This window comes from Tauraco erythrolophus, chromosome 4 (assembly GCF_009769465.1).
Source record: "Tauraco erythrolophus isolate bTauEry1 chromosome 4, bTauEry1.pri, whole genome shotgun sequence".
Taxonomy (NCBI): Eukaryota; Metazoa; Chordata; class Aves; order Musophagiformes; family Musophagidae; genus Tauraco; species Tauraco erythrolophus.
Genome location: NC_141468.1, coordinates 66,870,824 through 66,889,886, shown reverse-complemented (window position 1 = coordinate 66,889,886; position 19,063 = coordinate 66,870,824). Strand labels below are relative to the sequence as shown.

Sequence of the window (19,063 nt, the reverse complement as noted above, 5' to 3'; positions counted from 1 at the left end):
GTGACGCCAGGCAGCTCATGCGCAGTGGCCGCGGCGGCGATTCTGGGTGACGTCACGGGCCGGGCGTGACGTGCCGGTGGCGCGGGCCGCTGGGAGCTGGCCGGGATCTGCGCTCGCCCCCCCCCTCCCCCCACCCACTACGGGTCGCGGCTGGGGGCGTCCCGGCGGCGGGGACGCGGCTCCCCCCTCCCCCTCCCCCGCCCCAGCGCTTCGATCCAAGATGGCGGCGCTGAGCAGCGGCAGCAGCGCGGAGGGGGCCTCGCTCTTCAACGGGGACATGGAGCCCGAGCCGCCGCCGCCCGCGCTCGGCGCCTGCTACGCGGGGGGCAGCGGCGACCCGGCCATCCCGGAGGAGGTGAGGCCACGCGGCGGCCGCGGCGGCCACCCGGCCCCCGCCGCCGATCGCGCCCCCGCCCCCCTGCGACCGGCCCGCACCCAGGGGCCGCCGGTGGGCCCGGGCGGGGCAGCGGCGGCGGCGCGGGGCTCGCCGAGGCCCCACGGGGCGAGGTGAGGCGCGGGGCCGGCGGCAGCGGCGGGGATCCCCGCGCCGGGGAGGCCCCGGCCGCCTCCTGCCTCCGGCGGCGGGGGCGCCGCTCGCTCCGGTCGCCAGCGGCGGGGCAGGGCAGGGAGGCTCCGCGCTTCGCCGTGGCCTCGCTCCCGCCGCGAGCCGGCCGGCCCCTGCCCTGTCTCGGGGGCGGGCGGCGCGCCCGGGGCCGCGGGGGCTGCGGGCCGGCCGGGGCTTCCCCCGGCCCACCGAGGTCCGGTGTCAGACGAGCCCGTCTGCGTGTTACCTGGCGGCTGCGGCCGGCGGAGCTTTTGCGGGAGGGTTTTGTAATCGGTTTCCCCCGGTGGTTTTGAAACGCTCGAGGTGTATTTTGGAAGCAGGGCTGGGTACGGTTCGTTCCGTGGATGTTGGCCCGGGTCACCGTTTCTGCCGGAGGAGTCTGAGGCAACGGTAACGGCCGGGGCACCGTGCAGGCGCTGGGGATGTCAGGCCTCTGGTTTGTGTCCCTCTTACATACTTCCTGTGTTTCGGGGCACGTTACTTAACTTCCTAATCCTGCGGAGAGCGAGCGGTACTACCTGTTTTGCTAGGGTTAACGTGTAAGTTGCTAACGCTTCTGAAACGTCTTCGGAAGGTGGAATGAAATATGCCGTGACAGCGCAGGGTTTTCTGCGGGTTCGAGTATTGTAGGCATCGAAGTCAGGACGAGTTGCCAAATGCCACACATCACGTCTGTTCTGGAGGTAAATACAGATGCTAGAAGCTCGTCTTCTTGTTCCGAGAGTTAGTTGCTGAAGATTATTTCACCTCAGCGTTTCCAAGCGTGCCTGTGTAACTGGTACAGGACCTCTCATCTGTGAGCAGTCTTGTGGCCTCGTGAGGTGCTGAGGCCACCAGGTAACAGCTCCTTGCCGTGCTGGTGGGAGAGCATCCAGCAGGGAAAATGAGCTGGCTTGGATCATTGGCTCACAGTGGGGTTCAGTTTGACTCCCAACTCACCAGAAAAACACTGTCTTTTTATCCGTTTTATTTATAAATAGCGTAGTGGATTATAGTGGAATTAATGAGCTGAGAAGTTTGACAAGTGCTAGAGCTCATGCTGGGGAGATGACCGGAAAGGACAAATAGAGGAGTCTGCCCATGTTGCTGCTGCTGAGAGGTTAGGTTGATTCCCTCATCTTAAGGAGCTACTGGCTTACTTGCTGAAGGAAAGCAAAACTCAGCAGTGTACATGTATTTTACACCTAACCAGCAGGATGATTAAATGTTTTGAGTAATGCAAGTCTGGTCTTAACTTTCCTGAGTAAGGAGAAACTCTCAACTGGTTGAGAAACCTAAATACCGAAAGAATGCGACAAATGCTTACTTTCAGCAGCAAAACGAGGTTGAAAAACTTCTTGCTGGCTTTTATCACCCAGGTTGTGCTGGTGCAACTGTGCCTGGAACTCACTTTCTCAGTTATTTTTGCCATAAAACCCCTCAAATCTCTGTGGAATTATTTCAATAACTGGTTTATATTGTGGCCCTAGAAACAGTAATATCAGTGCAACTGAGCTGGGTAAATAAACTGCAGTGCAAGAGAGAGGAGAAAGGAAAGCAGTGGCAGGAGGCAGTAATTTTAAAAAAAAATAAATTTTCATACCTAGGGGGGTGTTTATGAAACTACTGTAAGTCACTTGAACTTCAGAAAATGTTTTAGCCTGTGCCAGTCATTAGATTTGACTCCAAATGCTAAATTACATAGTGTAGCTTCTTCTCTCACCGCCCTGGATATCTTACATCCCTATGTGAGAGAGAGGGACAGAGAAGCAGTGTGGTCTCTGGAATGCCTGCCAGCTAGAGAGGTTGGTACGTTGCAAGTATGGGTGCATATATTCAAGGCTAGGAAGTGTGTGTGTGGGTACTCTTGCATTATTTAAAAGCAAACTTCTTGTACGTTGGAAATACTGAAACATACAGGTCTAAGGCAGAGCTGGTGCTAGAATTTTTTGTTTTCTGATGTGGTTTTGTTCTTTAGTTAGCTAGTTCTTCCTCAAGTTGTAAGTAATTACGTTTACATTGTATAGTAAATGTATGTACGTATAAGTACAACTATTACTTCATCTAAACCTGTCGTTTATTTAATAAAGTTCAAGACCAAAAAATTGCTGGTACAGTTAAAATGGAAACTGTCCTTAATACTAAAACAAGCCAACCTAAAGCATACTGCAAATTCAAAGCGACCTAAGTCAGAAAAATACTAAAGCGCTTCTGACTGACTCATGGCTCTAATGTCAGTACGTGTTCCAGTGTTTTGTTTCGTTCCTTCAAAACAAGGTAAATGTAAGCTTTAAAAGTAACCTTGCTGTGGAAGCCTCTCAAGGAGTATAACTTCACTCATTTTGAGATACCTGGAAAGGTTTTAGTTCCCTATAATCTTTCAGGAAATGCAGTCCTGATTTCCAGAAGGAAAACCTTCTGTTCTGTACTCAGTTTCTAGTTTTAAAAGGGGGCAGACAACAGGAATCTCTTGACAGACCTTGAACTAGTCTTACACAAACTTGTAAATCGGGGTCCTCTGGTAAAGAAGATATTCTGTATCAAGATTGTAATCCAGTGCTGTGTGTTGGTTACAACTGCATCAATGTCACTTAGGAATTCAAGGGTTGGGGTTTTGAAAAACAGATCTACAGCCATATTGTTCAACTCATGACCAGTTTTAATCAAATAATGAATTTAGTGCTTTAGAAGTTGCCTTGGTAGCCTAACTGCCAATACTAAAAATCTTCTTCTAATAATGAAGTTGTTACGTAAGAGTGTAATAATTGCTAAAGCTTTTTTTCTTTCTTTGTTATGATTGAAGATTAGTAAGAGCAGTTGCCCATGCACTCATATAGTACACTTAGGAAACAGGTGTTTCTTGGAAGCGTAAGGATTCGAAAGGCTAGGGGCAAGTGAATTTAGCAGAAGTTTTCCTCTTCCACTCACTGTTCAGTTGCTGGTGTTGGGAGGCCTGGGATGAGTGCTGGTGTCCAGAGGCACGTAGGTTGGCTTCTTCCCCAGGATGAGCTCTCGGGACAAGAGGTTGTTTGGATGGAAGGTTTTCAGAGTATTACGGGGTTGTTGATATAGTAAGGAGTGTGTGACAGCTGGGAGGAAAGGCTCTGTTCTTGTTGCTAGAGATTATTTACACCAATATTAAATAATTCAAATGGGATTTTGTGTACTCGGAGCTTTGTGCCCTGAACTGCTCTTTGGAAGACAAAAATTACTTTGAAGGTTGTGAAGCGAGGGCCTGAGCCATTAGACGGTCAATTGTTTTCTAGGTGGTGATGCTGGAATTTATCCTGCATGAATATTAGTTATATATTTAGAAACTTTAATCTTTTAAAACAGATTTAAGAATAAGAATAAAATGCGTAGAATGAAAAGACACCTCTAACCTTATAATACAAAGTAAGTGGTGGCTTCTTATGAAGTAACATAGTTACACCAAGAAAGACGGGGCTTGTTTTTGGTGCAATAACATTTAGGGATCCTATGGTGCTGGGAATTAGAGTAACTTTCCTTTTAAGTTTCTATTTCTCTGAAGAGTTTCCAATTAAACATGCTACTTATTTGGAAAGTTGAAATGATATAAGCGTTTTTTACTTCATTGCTTTTGTAGTTTCGGGAGTACGTTTTATGTTGAATCTCTATTGTGTTTCATTGCATTTGTGTTCAGTGATTGAGCCAACTTTATAGTCTGTGAATGACATCCTATTTAATTGTGAGGACAAGTTAAAACTTTAGCTACAAGATGCTTCATATCCATATTCTGCAGGAGTATATCTGAAAAGATAAGTGAAATCATTCTTTTGTTTTGCACAGCGGAGGAGAGGCCGTAGCTGAATACTGTATCTGACTTCAGGTCACAGCTTCAAGAAATACCTGGTCTAGCAGCTTCTTCTAGAGAAGAATAATAAAGGTGATTTGAAGTCTAGAAGTTCAGAGCTTTGAGGAAAGGCTGAAAAAAAAATGAGGTTATTTGTTCTCGAGGCTTATGGCGGTTACTACCAGAAGCAGTGGGTTTAAATGGTAGCAGAGCAGAGGGTTTTGCATTACTATTAGACCTTTTCCTTCATGGCTAAGGATAGTGAAGTGTGAAAATGGGCTTTCTTAACTTGTTTATAAAATGTCCATTAATAGGTTCTGTCACTTCCACAGGCTAACTATGTCAGGAGTGATGGAGAAAAGTTGATCCAGGTGTAGAAGAGACAATGACTTTGATAACCTCTTGTCTTTTTATCCTTAGGCTTTTTATGATTTATTTCTGGCAGGGTAGATCGAACATTAGAACACAACCTTGAAATACTTGAGATTAGTGGGAATGTTAAAAGAGATTTCTGCTTATGAGGTTTTCCCCAAAAGGCGCTAGGATTAACAGCTCTGTCCTGTGGTAGCTTGTTTGATTACATAAAACTTGCTTAATCGAGTAGTAGCTTCTTCTGAAAAGTTTTGATGTCTCAGGAGTCTCGTTTCTTATCTCTGTGGATATCCACAAACTGGTTGGATACAAAGCGTATGATACTGAGTTTTGTGCACAAGTCCAAAGCGTAGCCCCGTGCTAGCTACTATGAAGAAAACCTACTGTATCCCAGCCAAAACCAGCACAGTTACTTAAGCCACTGATGCTATTCCCGTTTATACTTTGTTGTTGTTAAACTTAAAGACATCTTATTTTTTAAAACTGTTCTATTAATATCCTTCTTGACACTTACTTTTAGCCAGGAAAGGCAATTCTTTTGTTGCATGTAGTTAAAAATACTGTAGACCAAATGAGATTTATTTTTTTTATGGAGGTATCTTTTGATGGTAGCTATTTTTTAAAACAAAGAGGAAAAACAACCACCCTAATTTCCTTAAAGCTCCCAGTATTTCCTTTGTCTTGTTATTTTGTAACAAATTTATAGTTCAGTTTAGTTATTTACGTATAGAAAATTTGATTACATGAAAGATTTTGGAGGGAATTTCAATCAGTAGGAAATATAATTTTGTCATTCCAAAGGAAACAAAAGAAGGTTTCAAATGATCATGAAATCGATAATTCTCTTCCAGTCCAGCTTTATGTAGTAGCTACTTCTGGTATGAGACTTTGTTGGAGACACTTTTTGGCCAAGCTGAAGTTTTATGTGAGTTTTATTTTCAGTTTGAACAAGTCGCTTCTGAAGAGTGGTGTAATGAACAATATAGTCGAAATGCTGTGTCATAACCGTGGTCCCTAACGGCTGATGGTGCTCCCTATCACTGTGGTGACGCTGAAGTCAATCAAATGGTGCTCTGTGACCCAGAGGGGAGGTTTTGCTGTTTCCTGGACCTGTGCTGGGCCGCTCAGCCAGATCTGCTCCCTTGTGCCAACTTATTACCACGTAGGTCCTTTCCTAAGTTGATTCAACTCCATAACGCTGAAGAAAATTGGTGTAGTTTTTGCTGAGTTAGTTCTCTGCAAGCTTAGTCCACTGAACCTCCTCAACATGACACCTGAAGAGCTCTAGAACTCTTGTGAGGCAAGAGACAGAAGGAATGTGGTTGGGAAGAGTAGTGGTGGTGTGGTGGGATTTCAGTTCCTTCCTCTCCCTTTTTTTCTTTTTTTGATATCACCTATGTCTGATGAGATCGCACTGGCCATCGCTTTTTATATGTGAGTGAGAAGTCCTGTGCAGCTAAGGCTTCTGTAGCTGGACTTGTCAGGTTTGGATCAACACGTTGGATCTTTTGAGCTTCCCACGTCAGGTTGTCACAACCTTACCTGGTCTTTCTGGATTGCGTCTGAGGGTCCCTCTCACAGAAGCATGATTACATGCTGTAGTTTTGCCAGCGTGCCAAGGACATGAAGGTCCCGTGTGAGCTTCTTGTATCGTAGGCATGCTTTTCCAACAGCTTTGACCGCGTGAGAGTTCTGGGTACAATATTTAGTTTTCCGAGGTGTGAGGTGGGTTTTGCAGTTTTCAGCTGTTCATACATCTGAGTGTGTGAACACAGCTACTTTCTCACAGCTAGTACAGGACAGAGAAGTCAGTATGCAATATACAGGTCTCTCTGCTTCAGGTTTTTTTATTCCAGTTGCTCTTGAGCTTTTCGGGCGTACAATGGAATCCTCTTAGTCTTCCCTCCTGCACACAGCTTCTTTCCAAAATGATGAAATATGTATTTATGCAACTGATTTCCTCTTCTGTGACCACTGCTGAAGTTAAACAAGGCTTCTCGATGCAGAATTACATGCCTTTTCTTCTTTTTTCCTGTTTAAATTCTGTACTGCAAGTGTTTGGTTTGTTACTCCACCTTTTTAGCGTTTGTGTGTTTTGAAAGAGCTGCAATGGTGCCTCTCTTTATTCTGTTTCTGATGACATTTAATGAATGTGGACCCCAGAACAAAAAAAAAAAACAACAGTGAAACAGGCAAAGGTCTAATTTTTAACTATTCCTATTGTCTGAAGGTGCTGTCAGTTCAGGCAGGAGTTTTTGGAGAACAGTGCAGCCAGCTATCATCCCACCATGATGCTCCCCAGCCAAGGTGAACATTAAAGATCAGAAAACAGAACTTGTGCTCTTTTGAAAATGGAGTTTGTCGTGCAGTGCAGGTATAGTGCTCAATATCAAATAAATTCTCCACACTATCAGTACTGAATTCGGGAAATTATAGAAGTCTGTTTGGGCACTGAAAGAAGCTTTTATTTTTCTGAGGTTCTGATTAAGAGAAAAATTTTTGTGAGTTCTCCCAGTATACCTGCACGAAATTTAGTATGAAGAGGCAATTAAATTTCTACATGAAAGGTACCAACTTGCTTTAAAATCTTTCATCTCGGAGGCGAGCAAGTAAGGTTGTTAATGAACAAAATGTACTTGCTGCTTAAAAACGTGTTGCATAACTAAGTGGCTATGTGGTGGTTTTTTTTTTACTACAAAAAGGGGGATACCAGCTCTAATGTCTTCATCTGTTCTGTAGTGGGGCCCTTTAAACAGTGTAGTCATTAGTAAAGCTGTTGTTAAAGGCGCTGATAAGTAGTAAATACTTTTCAAATGTAGTTACATTGTATTCAGTCAACACTTTTTGACATTTGGTGCACAGACTTGGTAACTTTTTAATTTATTTTTTTTCGTATATCTCAGATAAAGAGTTTGTTTTGAGGGTAGACATTTCTGAAGTCCGAGTGGCATGTCTAGTTTTTTTATCTCTCTAGTACAAATTATTCACTGATAGTGTTTGAAAAGCGCTGTAAAATCAACATGAAATAAAATACATCATTCTGACTAAGAAGTTGGTAGTATCTAGGTGTTTGGAACTGGATGGTTGTATATTAGTGCCTCAATCTTTGAACTGATTTTGTAAATTTATTCATTAAATCTTAATAGGTCAAACATTTTCTCTGGTTGTAAGTAATGTAGATTTAAATTTGAGTCTTTAGCATAATCTGAGGTAGCTTTCAGAAAGGATTTCTTTAAGCATTCTCATAATTTTACCAGAATACAGTTTTGTAAGTGCTAATAATGTCTTTGATGTTTTTAAGCTCATGTATATTGTTGAAAATTGATGTAACTTTCTAGTCTGGGGATTCTAGTCTTGCAGCAGGTTTTGTGTACTAAATAGTTCTCCAATTTGATCAGCTAAAGTTTGAGTCAAATTAAAATATCTTTTTTAGCATTTTTTTCAGTTTTCTAAACCAGATTGTTCTTTTCAACATCCTACCATGGTAGCTGTTGTATCTTGGTTTGGATTTTTTTTTAAAAAAAAAACCCTCTCCTAATTCTACAATGAGTGGTAAGGAGCCAATTCTGCCTTTTAAATTATTTCGTTTTTCATGTTGATAGTAGGGTTACTAAGGCAGCATGGTCTACCGAGTAGTACATAGAATGCCATTTAGGAGAATGTGGTTTCTGTGACGGTTTCTGTTTGTGACTGTTTCTTTGATTGGGAGCAAATTACTTGTGTTTTAAAAATAAAAAAAAAGTACATTTGCCGTTTCAGATTTTGAGACCCATTTATGATAAAAATAGGATATCTTGGTTACTTTAGTGGATCACAGATATTTCTAAATGAAAGGAATATATTTGTACTTGGCTAACAATTTCAGCTATCTTTTACATTTTCTAGCTAGTTGGTTGAAAATGCATGCACAGTGTAGTAATGGTTTAATGGTGGAATATTGCACAGTGTATAACAAATTATTTTATGAATCGATAACATGAACTTTTAAATAGGTGCTGATTATCTTTCCTGGATTGTCTAATTAATTGTGTGCTCTGGCAAGGAGAGAGCAGAATAAGTTTTGTAGTTCAGCCAAGACTGAGTTTATTTGTTTTGTCATTTTAATTAATGTGACCCAAGCTGTGTAAGAGCTCTGCTTGACTAGCATTTGCTTCTTATAGGCAATTACTGTAATTAGCTGGTTGGCTGCTTGCTTTCCATCACAAATATGACTTGTCTTCAGCTTAAGGTGTGCAGAGAAACAGTCTGGTGTATGCATGATAGTCTTTTTTTAAATCTCACCGCTGTATGGATTTAACATTTATTGAGAGTCTGCAGCAGTTACCTTTCTAAAGCAAAACTACATTCTTAAATAAGTTAGGAAATATGCATAGTTTTTTTTCCTTTTTTTTTTCTTTTTTAAAGACTTCTGACTGTCTAGGGAGAAGTTGTTAAATTCATAAACGTAAATCCAGTGAATTGTACCAGAACTTGATCCGTGCATGATCCTCATGACTACTGAATTAGTACCAAAGTGAATAAAAGGGACTAGTAGTAATACAACAAAAAGGAAGAGGAATGTGGAATTAAAGATTTAGTTAGATCAAAGCAAGCCATGCAACTGGTGGTTAATGATTTAAATGAAGGATACAGACACCTCTTATTTTTCACTCTGCTGTTCTACTGAGGTAGAAAACATTTAACTTTCCTTTTTATAGTGCTTGGAGGCAAATTCTACTTAGTAGCAAGCAGCAGGTGATGGAAAAAGTGAAGGAATGAAAGAGAATTGAAACTTAAACAGGAAAGCTGCTGCTTCGTGGTAGCCTGAATCCATCCAACTGTTGGCTATAGAGAGGAAAGGTGTCTTTTTGTGCCAGCTCAGGTGGTCACCGGATCCTTTGCCAAGCTGTTTCAGCACGCTAGTCTGGCAGAAAACTAACCTTGACAAAGAGAACAGTTTTCTGCTTGTTTAGCATACTGAAATGGTTCAGCCAAAGGCTTAGGTTCTGGAGAAAGAATAAGGAAGGGAGCAGGGGTAAGTAGCCAAGGACAATATGGTAATTGCACCTGCCTTCTAGGTTGGTGTAAGCTGCAAAGCAACTGCTGCCTAAGGCTCTTGATGACTTGGCTCTTATAGAGAAACTTCTTGGTTATGTTACAAGGGTAGACTTTATCGAACTTTGTCCTTCACAATTTATCATTGTATTTAAAAAAGTACTTTTAAATACTTATAAGAAGTAAGGAACATTTGAAGTCTGAATTCCTTTTGTTAGAGAGGCAGCAACTTAAGTGGCAGAGGCCTGACAGACTGAAAGGCTGTTTATTCTGCTTTAAGAGTAGAGCTGAATGGTGAGCAATTCAATTCGGGTTTAGAGTTAAACAAAAGCAAAGATGTAGATTACTCTCAGTTTCAATTGATGGTTTTCGAGTAAATGAGAGACGTAAGAATATGAAGTAAAAGCTGAAGTGTTAGTAGTACCAGGATTTTGTGTAGTAGAAGTCCTCTGGTAAAGAAAGCAAGTCTTTATTGAATGTGTTTGTCTTAGAATCACAGTTAGTCTTCCACTTATTTTTTCAATAGAATTTCTGCTGCTAACTCCTTAAAGATTTTACTTGATACTTGAGCATTACCTTGGTCAGATATTTCCTAGTTTTTTGGAGTAGGGAGGGAGTTGTTTGGTTTTGATGGGGTTTTTTGCTTAACAGGAACAGTGTCACAACAGGCACAGTTGAAAACTTGCATTGCTGGTTATGGAGGGTTAAGAGTTGGCCTTTTCCTCCTAAAAATATTACCTGTTAGATGGAAAATAGTTTTCATCTTGAAGCCTTTTTAATATTTTACCAACTGCTGTGCTTACAGCAGATGCCTGCTGATCACATTACTCTATTAGCTGGCCTAGTTATGATCCTAGTCATCAGACAGGATAGTACAACAACCGTTGTACCTTTTCTTGAGGGTTTTCTGTCTTGAGCATACTATCATACATCTTCACTGAGGCCACCCTTCACCAATCTAGAAAGATATGTTCGTAGACTTTTATGGAAAAAGAGATACCAGATCCTTTTTCTCTTGCCTACAGTTACTTCTGTAGATATTGTTATCCGTAACTTGTTTACTATTCTATGATTGTAAATTTTACCAGACTGATTCTGAACTATCTGGCTAGCCAACAATGAAAATACACTGTCAAAATTCGTATCTTGGACGTTGTAAAGGAGCTGCAATAAAAATGATTCACTAACATTAATTAAAAGTTAGGAAAATGAACTAGGAAAGGCGGCTTCAATGTTGACGTTCGTATTGCTTGTGTAAACTCTGACGTGAAACTCATTGCAAGCTGGTTTTCAATTCAGAAAAGTTTTTCAGCTGTTAGTATTTTTCATACTTTTTTAATAAAAGTTAAACTACATTGTTAAAAATGTAGTAAGCATGAAACACCAGCAGAGAGTAGGGAAAATGCAAAAATTAACACAGTCGATGTCGGAGTTGAGAGAAACTTCCACTGAGATGGAGAAGAGCTACAACCTGAAGTATAGGAAGAGGGAGGGACTATTCTTCCCACTGTATGTGTGGGATGACTGCAGAAAATGAAAAGCAAGCTTTTTAAGAGGCAAGAAGAGGACTAGCACCATTCAAGGTTGATGAAGGAGGGAAAGTGTCTCAGGAAAAGATATCAAAACGTGAGGAAGAGGTAACTGATTTTCAGTGAAAAAAATGGGAAAATGACGTGCAAATGCTGAGGTGGGGTTCTCAGTTATTAATCCTGTTCACATGTCCTCTTGCCTCTCTTTCACTTAAACACTTCACTTCCGAGTTAGTTAAGACACTAGTCCATCTGAGAATGATATCTTACATGACAGCTTTCTACAGTGTTTCCTGACAAGATGGATCCTGGCTCAGTGGACCAAACAACTGAATTGATTCTGTAAGAAGCAGCCTGAAGGCACTGATTAGAATAGTATCGGATTAGTGTTGATGATTTTGTCCTCCTTAAAATAGTTTCCAAACTAAATGCTTAATTATTATTTGTTTTTAAATTACCTAGCTTGTTCTGTCAAAGTATTCTCTGTCATCACCAAGTGTGATAATCCAAATGCAGGACATACTGTGCCTGGACAAATAATGACTTTTTTTTTCTTTACCGAACACTTTTGAACTCTTTGGTGTCATCTACCAAATGCGAATCACAGACCTTAGAGTTGGGATGTGCTGCAAGAGTTGAGCACTGATGCCAGATCCAAAAAGTATAAAAGATAGTTTGCTTTGTGCTTTCTCAGGCATTGTGTATTTTGACAAGCAGCAAAGGATGCAAAAATAACTTTATGGCTTATAGCCTCGCATTCGTGGAGCCATAGTGTTCCCTGAATAGACGGATTTAGGCTTCTACTGTGTCTGACTTGCCTCTGGCTTGAAATAGGTCCTTGTCTTTATTACATTGCAACGGAGTGCTTATTTGCAAAATTAATGCACGATTATCCACAATAGGCAGATACAAGTTGATATATTCCAGCATATCTGGAATATTTCCAGCCTTCTGGCTGCCTGTGTCCATGTTAGCTTGCGTCAGCTTTCTTGTGTCAGCAGCACTAAAAGGAGAATCAAATCTAATCTCTTGTGATAGAGGATAACCTTAACCTAATACTACCAGATAAGACAGAAGAATTTATTCGAGGCTTTTTTTGGAAAAATGATAAGGTTATCCAGGCTGTAATGGATTCATTACTTTTTCGTGGAACTACAATGAAACAGTGTGTCTCAACCATGCTGCTTCCTATGGGAAGGGACTGAACTTGCATGTGGACAGTACTAAGTGCATTGCAGATTTGCTTCAGAATACATTAAATTTTCTAGCATGTAGTGATAAGACAAGGGGCAATGGATTTAAAGTGAAAGAGGGGAGATTGTGATTAGATCTAAGGAAGAAATTTTTCTTTCTGAGGGTTGTGAGGCACTGGAACAGGCTGCCCAGAGAAGTTGTAGGTGCCCCATCCTTGGAAGTGTTCAAGGCCAGGTTGGATGAGGCTTTGGGCAACTTGATGTAGTGGAGGATTTCCCTGCCTATGGCAGGGGGGTTGGAACTACGTGATCTTTAAGGTCCCTTCCAACCCTAACCATTCGATGATTCTATGAACTGTCTCTTGAGCTGGCATCAATTTTGTATTTCTGCAAGATACTTGGCATTTGTGGTTTTTGGTTTCCTACAGGTGTGGAGTTTCATAAGTGTAGTGGAGTGCTCATAAGAGTAAAAATAAAAAGGGCTATTCTTTTTTAATGACCAGCAAGCTTCTGCAGTTTTGTTTTACTTCTAGAGAAAGTCTGAATAAAGTGTGGATAAAGGGATTACTGTGAGATCTCAAGGAAGGAATGGTATTAGCGTGTTCACATTCATCTTGAAAAACTTGGGTTTATTTTGTTGTCTAGGAACAAGCTCTTTGGTCCAGAACTGATTGCTAAAAGGATTCTGTATTTCATGTTTTTTCTGTCTCTGTTCTTAAGTAGTTCTTTGCTGCTGTCCTGGCGTATACATGCTTATGGGGAGTGAGGCACTTACTAAAATCCTGGGCAATTCTTGTACACTTAGGTTTTATTGGGCAGCTGATAGAAACCCGTACGTCTGTGAGTGCTACTGAACTCAAGAGATTTCATTCTTAAAAACCTAGTGTTTCAGGTTTTCTTCCACAGAGATGATGAGATATGTCTTGGCTCAAAGTCTGTAAGGCTGGGCTGGTGCACATGATGCAAACTTGGCTGAGATAACTTACTTGAACAAGCAAGTTGGAGAGGAGAAAAGATAAGCCAAAGTTGCTGGCTCTGCTGGCTGTGTAAGTGCAACAAGTATGGTGTGATTTTTCTGTGAGGCAAAAGGTGTGGGCGCTGTGGTCTGCAGAAGCAGACGTTTTTGAGATGTATAAGGTCACTTGCAGAGAGCACAAGTTCCAAACACCAGTTAGGAAAAGGTTGGAGTTCCTTCATTTGCATTGAAGTAGTCATAGATCCTCTGTAGCAGGATGCAATATACTTGCACAGAGGTTGACTCTGAAGGAGCTAACTAGTTAAGAGATGCGCTGGACCACAAAAAACTGTGTATAGGCATATACAGGACGCAAGAAGGTGAGTTTTCTGTAAGTAAAAATTAAGTAGAAATTGCAACTTCAAGGGGAAATTGTGAAACTTGGAAATGTGCCATGGCATATGTGTTCTTGTGCCTGCTTGATTAGGGATAGAGTATGCTAGTCAGTACTAGATTGGTGAAAGTTTTTCAGCTTGTCAGAAGACTTTTGATGAATATGGCACGCGAAATAGGTTTTCCATTTCTGTGAGCAACAAGTAACGATTTGTTGCTATGGTTGTCTTTGATAAATTTCCTTCTGCCTTCAGCGTACTTTTAACTGTGTGAATAGCCTAAGATGATAGAAATCCATATTAAATTTTCCTGTAAGATTCACTTGTGGAAAGGCTCCTGGTTAAGTGCACAGATGCATAGTAGGTAATTCAGGGCACTGTTTTCAGCTCCTCTGAGCAATGTTGTCTTCCACTAGACTTGAAGTTCAGCTTCTTCAGCTGAAGACATTTTTGCCATAGCCTGGCAGCTGGCAGTAAGTTTCAGATTTTTTTAAAAAAATTTCTTCATTAGTCACTCAGTTTTTGCTCTCATTGTGATATTAACTTAGCAGGAAGATTTCTGCCCTCGTTAGAGACTATTTTATTCTCTTGCCAACATCTCCTAAATAACGTGCTTCTGTTGTGCATATCGCTGTTGCTCAGTTATATGTGTTATTCTGTGTCTTTACTGTAAGAGAAGAGAGAAGCAAGATTGTGGTTATGGAACAAAATAGAAAATAACATAAGAGCAAGGAAGTTATTAATTATCAATCTTAAAAAAAAAAAAAAAAAAAGTATTTGGAAACTCATCTGACAGGGGTTCATTCTACTTAGCACTAGTGAGGCCACACCTGGAGTGCTGTGTCCAGTTCTGGGCTCCCTGGTACAAGAGAGACATGGACATACTGGAGAGAGTCCAGTGAAGGGCCACAAAGATGATTAAGGGTTGGTGAAAGGAAGACAGAGCCAGACTCTCTTCAGTGGTGCCCAGTGACAGGACCAGAGACAAGGATCATGAGCTGAAACACAGAAGGTTTCCTCTAAACATCAGGAATCACTTTTTTAATGTGAGGGCGACTAAGCACTGGCATACGTTGCCTAGGAAGGCTGTGGAGTTTCCATCCTTGGAAATATTCAAAAGCCATCTGGACATGGTCCTGGGCAACCTGCTTGAGCAGAGGATTGGACTAGATGACCTCCAGAGATCCCTTCCAGCCTTGAACTTTCTGTGATTCTGGGTTACTTGTCCGTGAAGCATCTTCCCTCCCCACTTCCCCCATTGCCAGGCATTTAAGGATAGCATATTGCTGGTATTGTTAGTGGTACAGTACATATTGAGGAGAACTTTTTGATGGGTAACATTGCCAGAATGAACAAATGATACAAGTTGCATTAAGTACTAATGAAACTTGTTTCTGAAGATAATCCTGAGATGATTCCTTAGTGTGCCAGGAATTTTCTGTATACACACCCAGGTTAGCAGCGTGTTACCAGTTAACACAGTAACTAAACATCCTAAACTCTTACATTGAACAATTTAATTGAAAGTGTGTTGATTCAAGCTTGTTCTTTTCACCAATCATCCAACTAGCTCTTGCCATCTTGGGAAAAACTAGCAAAATACAGAAGTCCTCCTCTTTGCTGCTGGTTGTCAGTCCTTGCTTCAATGTGCTGAATTGATTGCAAGTTGAGAAGAAAGCTGACTTCCACAGTCGCCTTGAGGGAATACTTGAATAAGACACTCCTGTTTGGTGTCCCCTCACTCTTTGTGGTTTGGGTTGCTTGTTCCTGAACAAACTATTTTTGCTTGACTGTAGCTTCTTGATGAAATCTTTGCTCTGATTCTATTCTAAAACTTGAGCTAGAAGTGAATCAATTATTAGTTTACTTTAGGAAATTACTGGCAAATAACTGATGTCTAGAATTAGAAAAGGTAAATAAGGTGGTGTGCAAAATGCGAGTTCTGTATTCCAGAGTTTGGTTTTTTGTGAACATCTCAAGTTACGTAGTAAAACTTGTTTTGATCCAACAACTTGGATTGAATCTGTTATTGGTGCCTACTTTAGAACATGAAGTTATTTGCATCTTCATAGAATCATAACATCATAGAATTATTTGGGTTGGAAGGCACCTTAAAGATCATCTAGTTCCAACCCCCCTGCCATGGGCAGGGGCGCTTTCCACTAGGTGAGGTTGCTCAAAGCCTCATCCAACCTGGCCTTGAACACTTCTCTGGGCAACCTCAGCACCTCACCACCCTCAGAGTGAAAAATTGCTTCCTTAGGTCTAATTGAAATCTACCTTCTTTCAGTTTAAAGCCATCATGCCTTGTCCTATCACTACCTGCCCTTGTAAGAAGTCCCTCTCCAGCTTTCTTGTAGCCCCCCTTTAGGTGCTGGAAGGCTGTTAGAAGGTCTCCCCAGAGCCTTCTCTTCTCCAGGCTTAACAGCCCCAACTCTCTCAGCCTGTCTTCATAGGAGGGGCACTCCAGCCCTCGGATCATCTTTATGGTCCTCCTCTGGACCTGCTCCAACAGGTCCATGCCATTCTTATGTTGGGGGTTTCAGAGCTGGACTCCTGATGAGGTCTCACAAGAGGAGAGTAGAGGGGCAGAATACCCTCCTTCGACCTGCTGGCCACACTTCTTTGGATGCAGCCCAGGATACGATTGGCTTTCTGGGCTGCCAGTGCACATTGCCAGCTCATGTTGAGCTTCTCATCCACCAGCACTCCCAAGTCCTTTTCCTCAGGGCTGCTCTCAATCCGTTCTCCACAGAGCTTGTATTTGTGCTTGGGATTGCCTCAGCCCATGTGCAGGACTTTGCACTTGGCCTTGCTGAACTTCATGACGCTCATATGGGCCCACCTCTCAAGCCTGTCAAGATCCCTCTGGATGGCATCCCTTTCCTCCAGTGTGTCCACCACACCATGCAAGTTGGTGTTATTAGCAAACTTGCTAAGGGTGCACTCAATATCACTGTCCATGTCACCAACAAAGATGTTAAACAGTGCAAGATTCAATACCAACCCCTGAGGAGCGCCGTTTGTCACTGGTCTCCACTTAGATATCGAGCCGTTGACCACAGCTCTTTAAGTGTGACATTCCAGCCAGTTCCTTATCCACTGAGTGGTCCATCTGTTAAATCCATGTCTCTCCAATTTAGAGACAAAGATATTGAGCAAGACACTGTCAAATGCTTTGCATACGTCCGGTCAGATGATGTCAGTTGCTCCTCCCTTATCCACCAACATTGTGTCTCTGTCATAGAAGGCCACCAAATTTGTCAGGTGCGATTTGCCCTTAGTGAAGCCATGTTGGCTGTCACCAGTCACACCCTTTTTGTCATGTGCCGTAGCTTAGTTTCCAGGAGTATCTGCTCCATGATCTTGCCAGGCACAGAGGTGAGACTGACTGGCCTGTAGTTCCCTGGGTCTTCCTTTTTTCCCTTTGTTTTCATTTTACAGAGCTAGGTTGTCACAGTTGGTAAATCCAGACCTGGTCCTGATGCTATATGTATTATAATCTCTGAAATAAATAAGAGTTAAACTGTAAAAGGTACCAGGAATCTTTAAAATCGCTTTGGAAGAAGCACTGTGTATATTATCTTACTTTCTTCCGTCTTGGGTCTAATAACTCTGGCGTAATCATTTTTTCCTAAATAAATAGTCTGAATAACAGTACCTATGAAGAAGAGATTTTCCTTTTCTTCCTTCTTCCCCTGCTATGAATTTCTGACTTTGGTTGGACTGAAGTAGCTTCTTAAATCAGGGTATCATGATTGCTTTAAGTGTTTGGGTTTGTTCTTCACTGCCTTTTTAGGTATAAATTAGGATTTATAATACTGTTCACCTACAATAGTCTCCAAGTCCTAAAATTGACTCTTTCAGAATGTTGTGAAGAATGAGTAACAACCTGAGTTGTTTCATAGTACAGTGCTACAAGTCTTCTGTGTGCACTAAAGGTAAATGTCTCTTTCAGATCATGTCCAAGGTCTGTAAGAAAACTTGCAGGGTAGACAGAGTATAGAAGTCAGGGCAGAGGAGGTGCTCTTTAAGACCAAGACATCCTATTCCCATGCAAATAGAACACTAGGTCTAGGTTTTGTGAATGTTATTTACACAAATTACTTAAGGTTTCATAGAAGAACTCCTTCACTAGGCTTTGTAGTACCATAGGAACTAAGTTGCAAAACCTTGCAAGGCAAATACTTAATATGGTTTTGATAAACATTAAAAATAAAGTGTTCTTAAAAGTTGTTTATTCAACAGTTCCTGAATCTTAAAGCCAAATGTAATTTTTCTCTGTTTATCTCAGAAGCAAGCTGTGTCTTACTGACAGTGGATGAACGGGATAGTTTTGTTCACTCTTCTACTGATAATTAATATACTTTTTTTATGGACTTGACTTCTTTTATTAAATGTCAAGAAAATGTGATTTGTTTGTTTTAGGACAGATTCTCAAGGCTCCTTTTGATTATAAAATTTTTTAATTTTCTATTTTAGGTGTGGAATATCAAACAGATGATTAAATTAACACAAGAACATATAGAGGCACTGCTAGACAAATTTGGAGGAGAGCATAACCCACCATCGATATATTTAGAGGTAAGTTTACATTCAAACGAATGCGTTTAGATTAATGATGTGTTATCTTATATGAAGCATCTTACTTTAAAGCTGAGAATATGTGTAGTAAAGAGAATATTCTCCTTTTGTATTAGAAACTTGACTCCTTCCTTGGAGATAGAAAGGAACTGTATGGGATTCCTGATATGCATCAGTAGGGGAAGATCAGTGACATGGTCTAATACTTGTGTTGATGCAATAGAAATGTAAAGCATTCTTTTGGAGGGGAGAGGAGGAAGAAGATTGTGTGTGTATAACAGGAAAAGGCATGCTCTGATATTAAAAGCAAATATATACACATGAAAACATCTTGGAAGACTAGCATTGCCTTAAAAGCAGTTGACTTCACTTTTTTGTCTTTGAAAAATAGTCATGTAGAATTCGAAAAATGGTATTAATAGAAGGGAACTTCTTAAAGAAATACGTAAAATTGTAGGGTGGAGTAATATTTTTAATCTGTGTTTAATCTGGAAGCTAACTACAAGTTAAATTTCTATATTCTTTCATCACTCCAGGTTCATAAAGGTGTGTTGTGGCAGGACCATTAAAAGCATGAAAAAAGACTGCATGCATAAGTTACATCTATTAGGAATTGAATGGGTATCCCTTGCTCCAAACCTTGCCC

General features: G+C 41.3%; 1 protein-coding gene across 3 annotated transcripts in view; it reads left to right on the top strand.

The window, feature by feature from the left end:
* The first annotated feature begins 220 nt into the window (after nt 1–220).
* BRAF (B-Raf proto-oncogene, serine/threonine kinase) overlaps nt 221–19,063 on the top strand; it is an 80,114-nt gene continuing 61,271 nt past the window's right edge. For 2 of the 3 annotated variants that reach the window (XM_086611187.1, XM_086611186.1), the window contains exons 1-2: nt 221–355; nt 18,316–18,417. In XM_086611187.1, coding sequence (XP_086467313.1) covers nt 221–355; nt 18,316–18,417 — 237 coding nt within the window. Of the gene's footprint in view, nt 356–17,694; nt 17,775–18,315; nt 18,418–19,063 lie in introns of those variants that run through there. The other variant, XM_086611188.1, reaches the window with a different exon arrangement.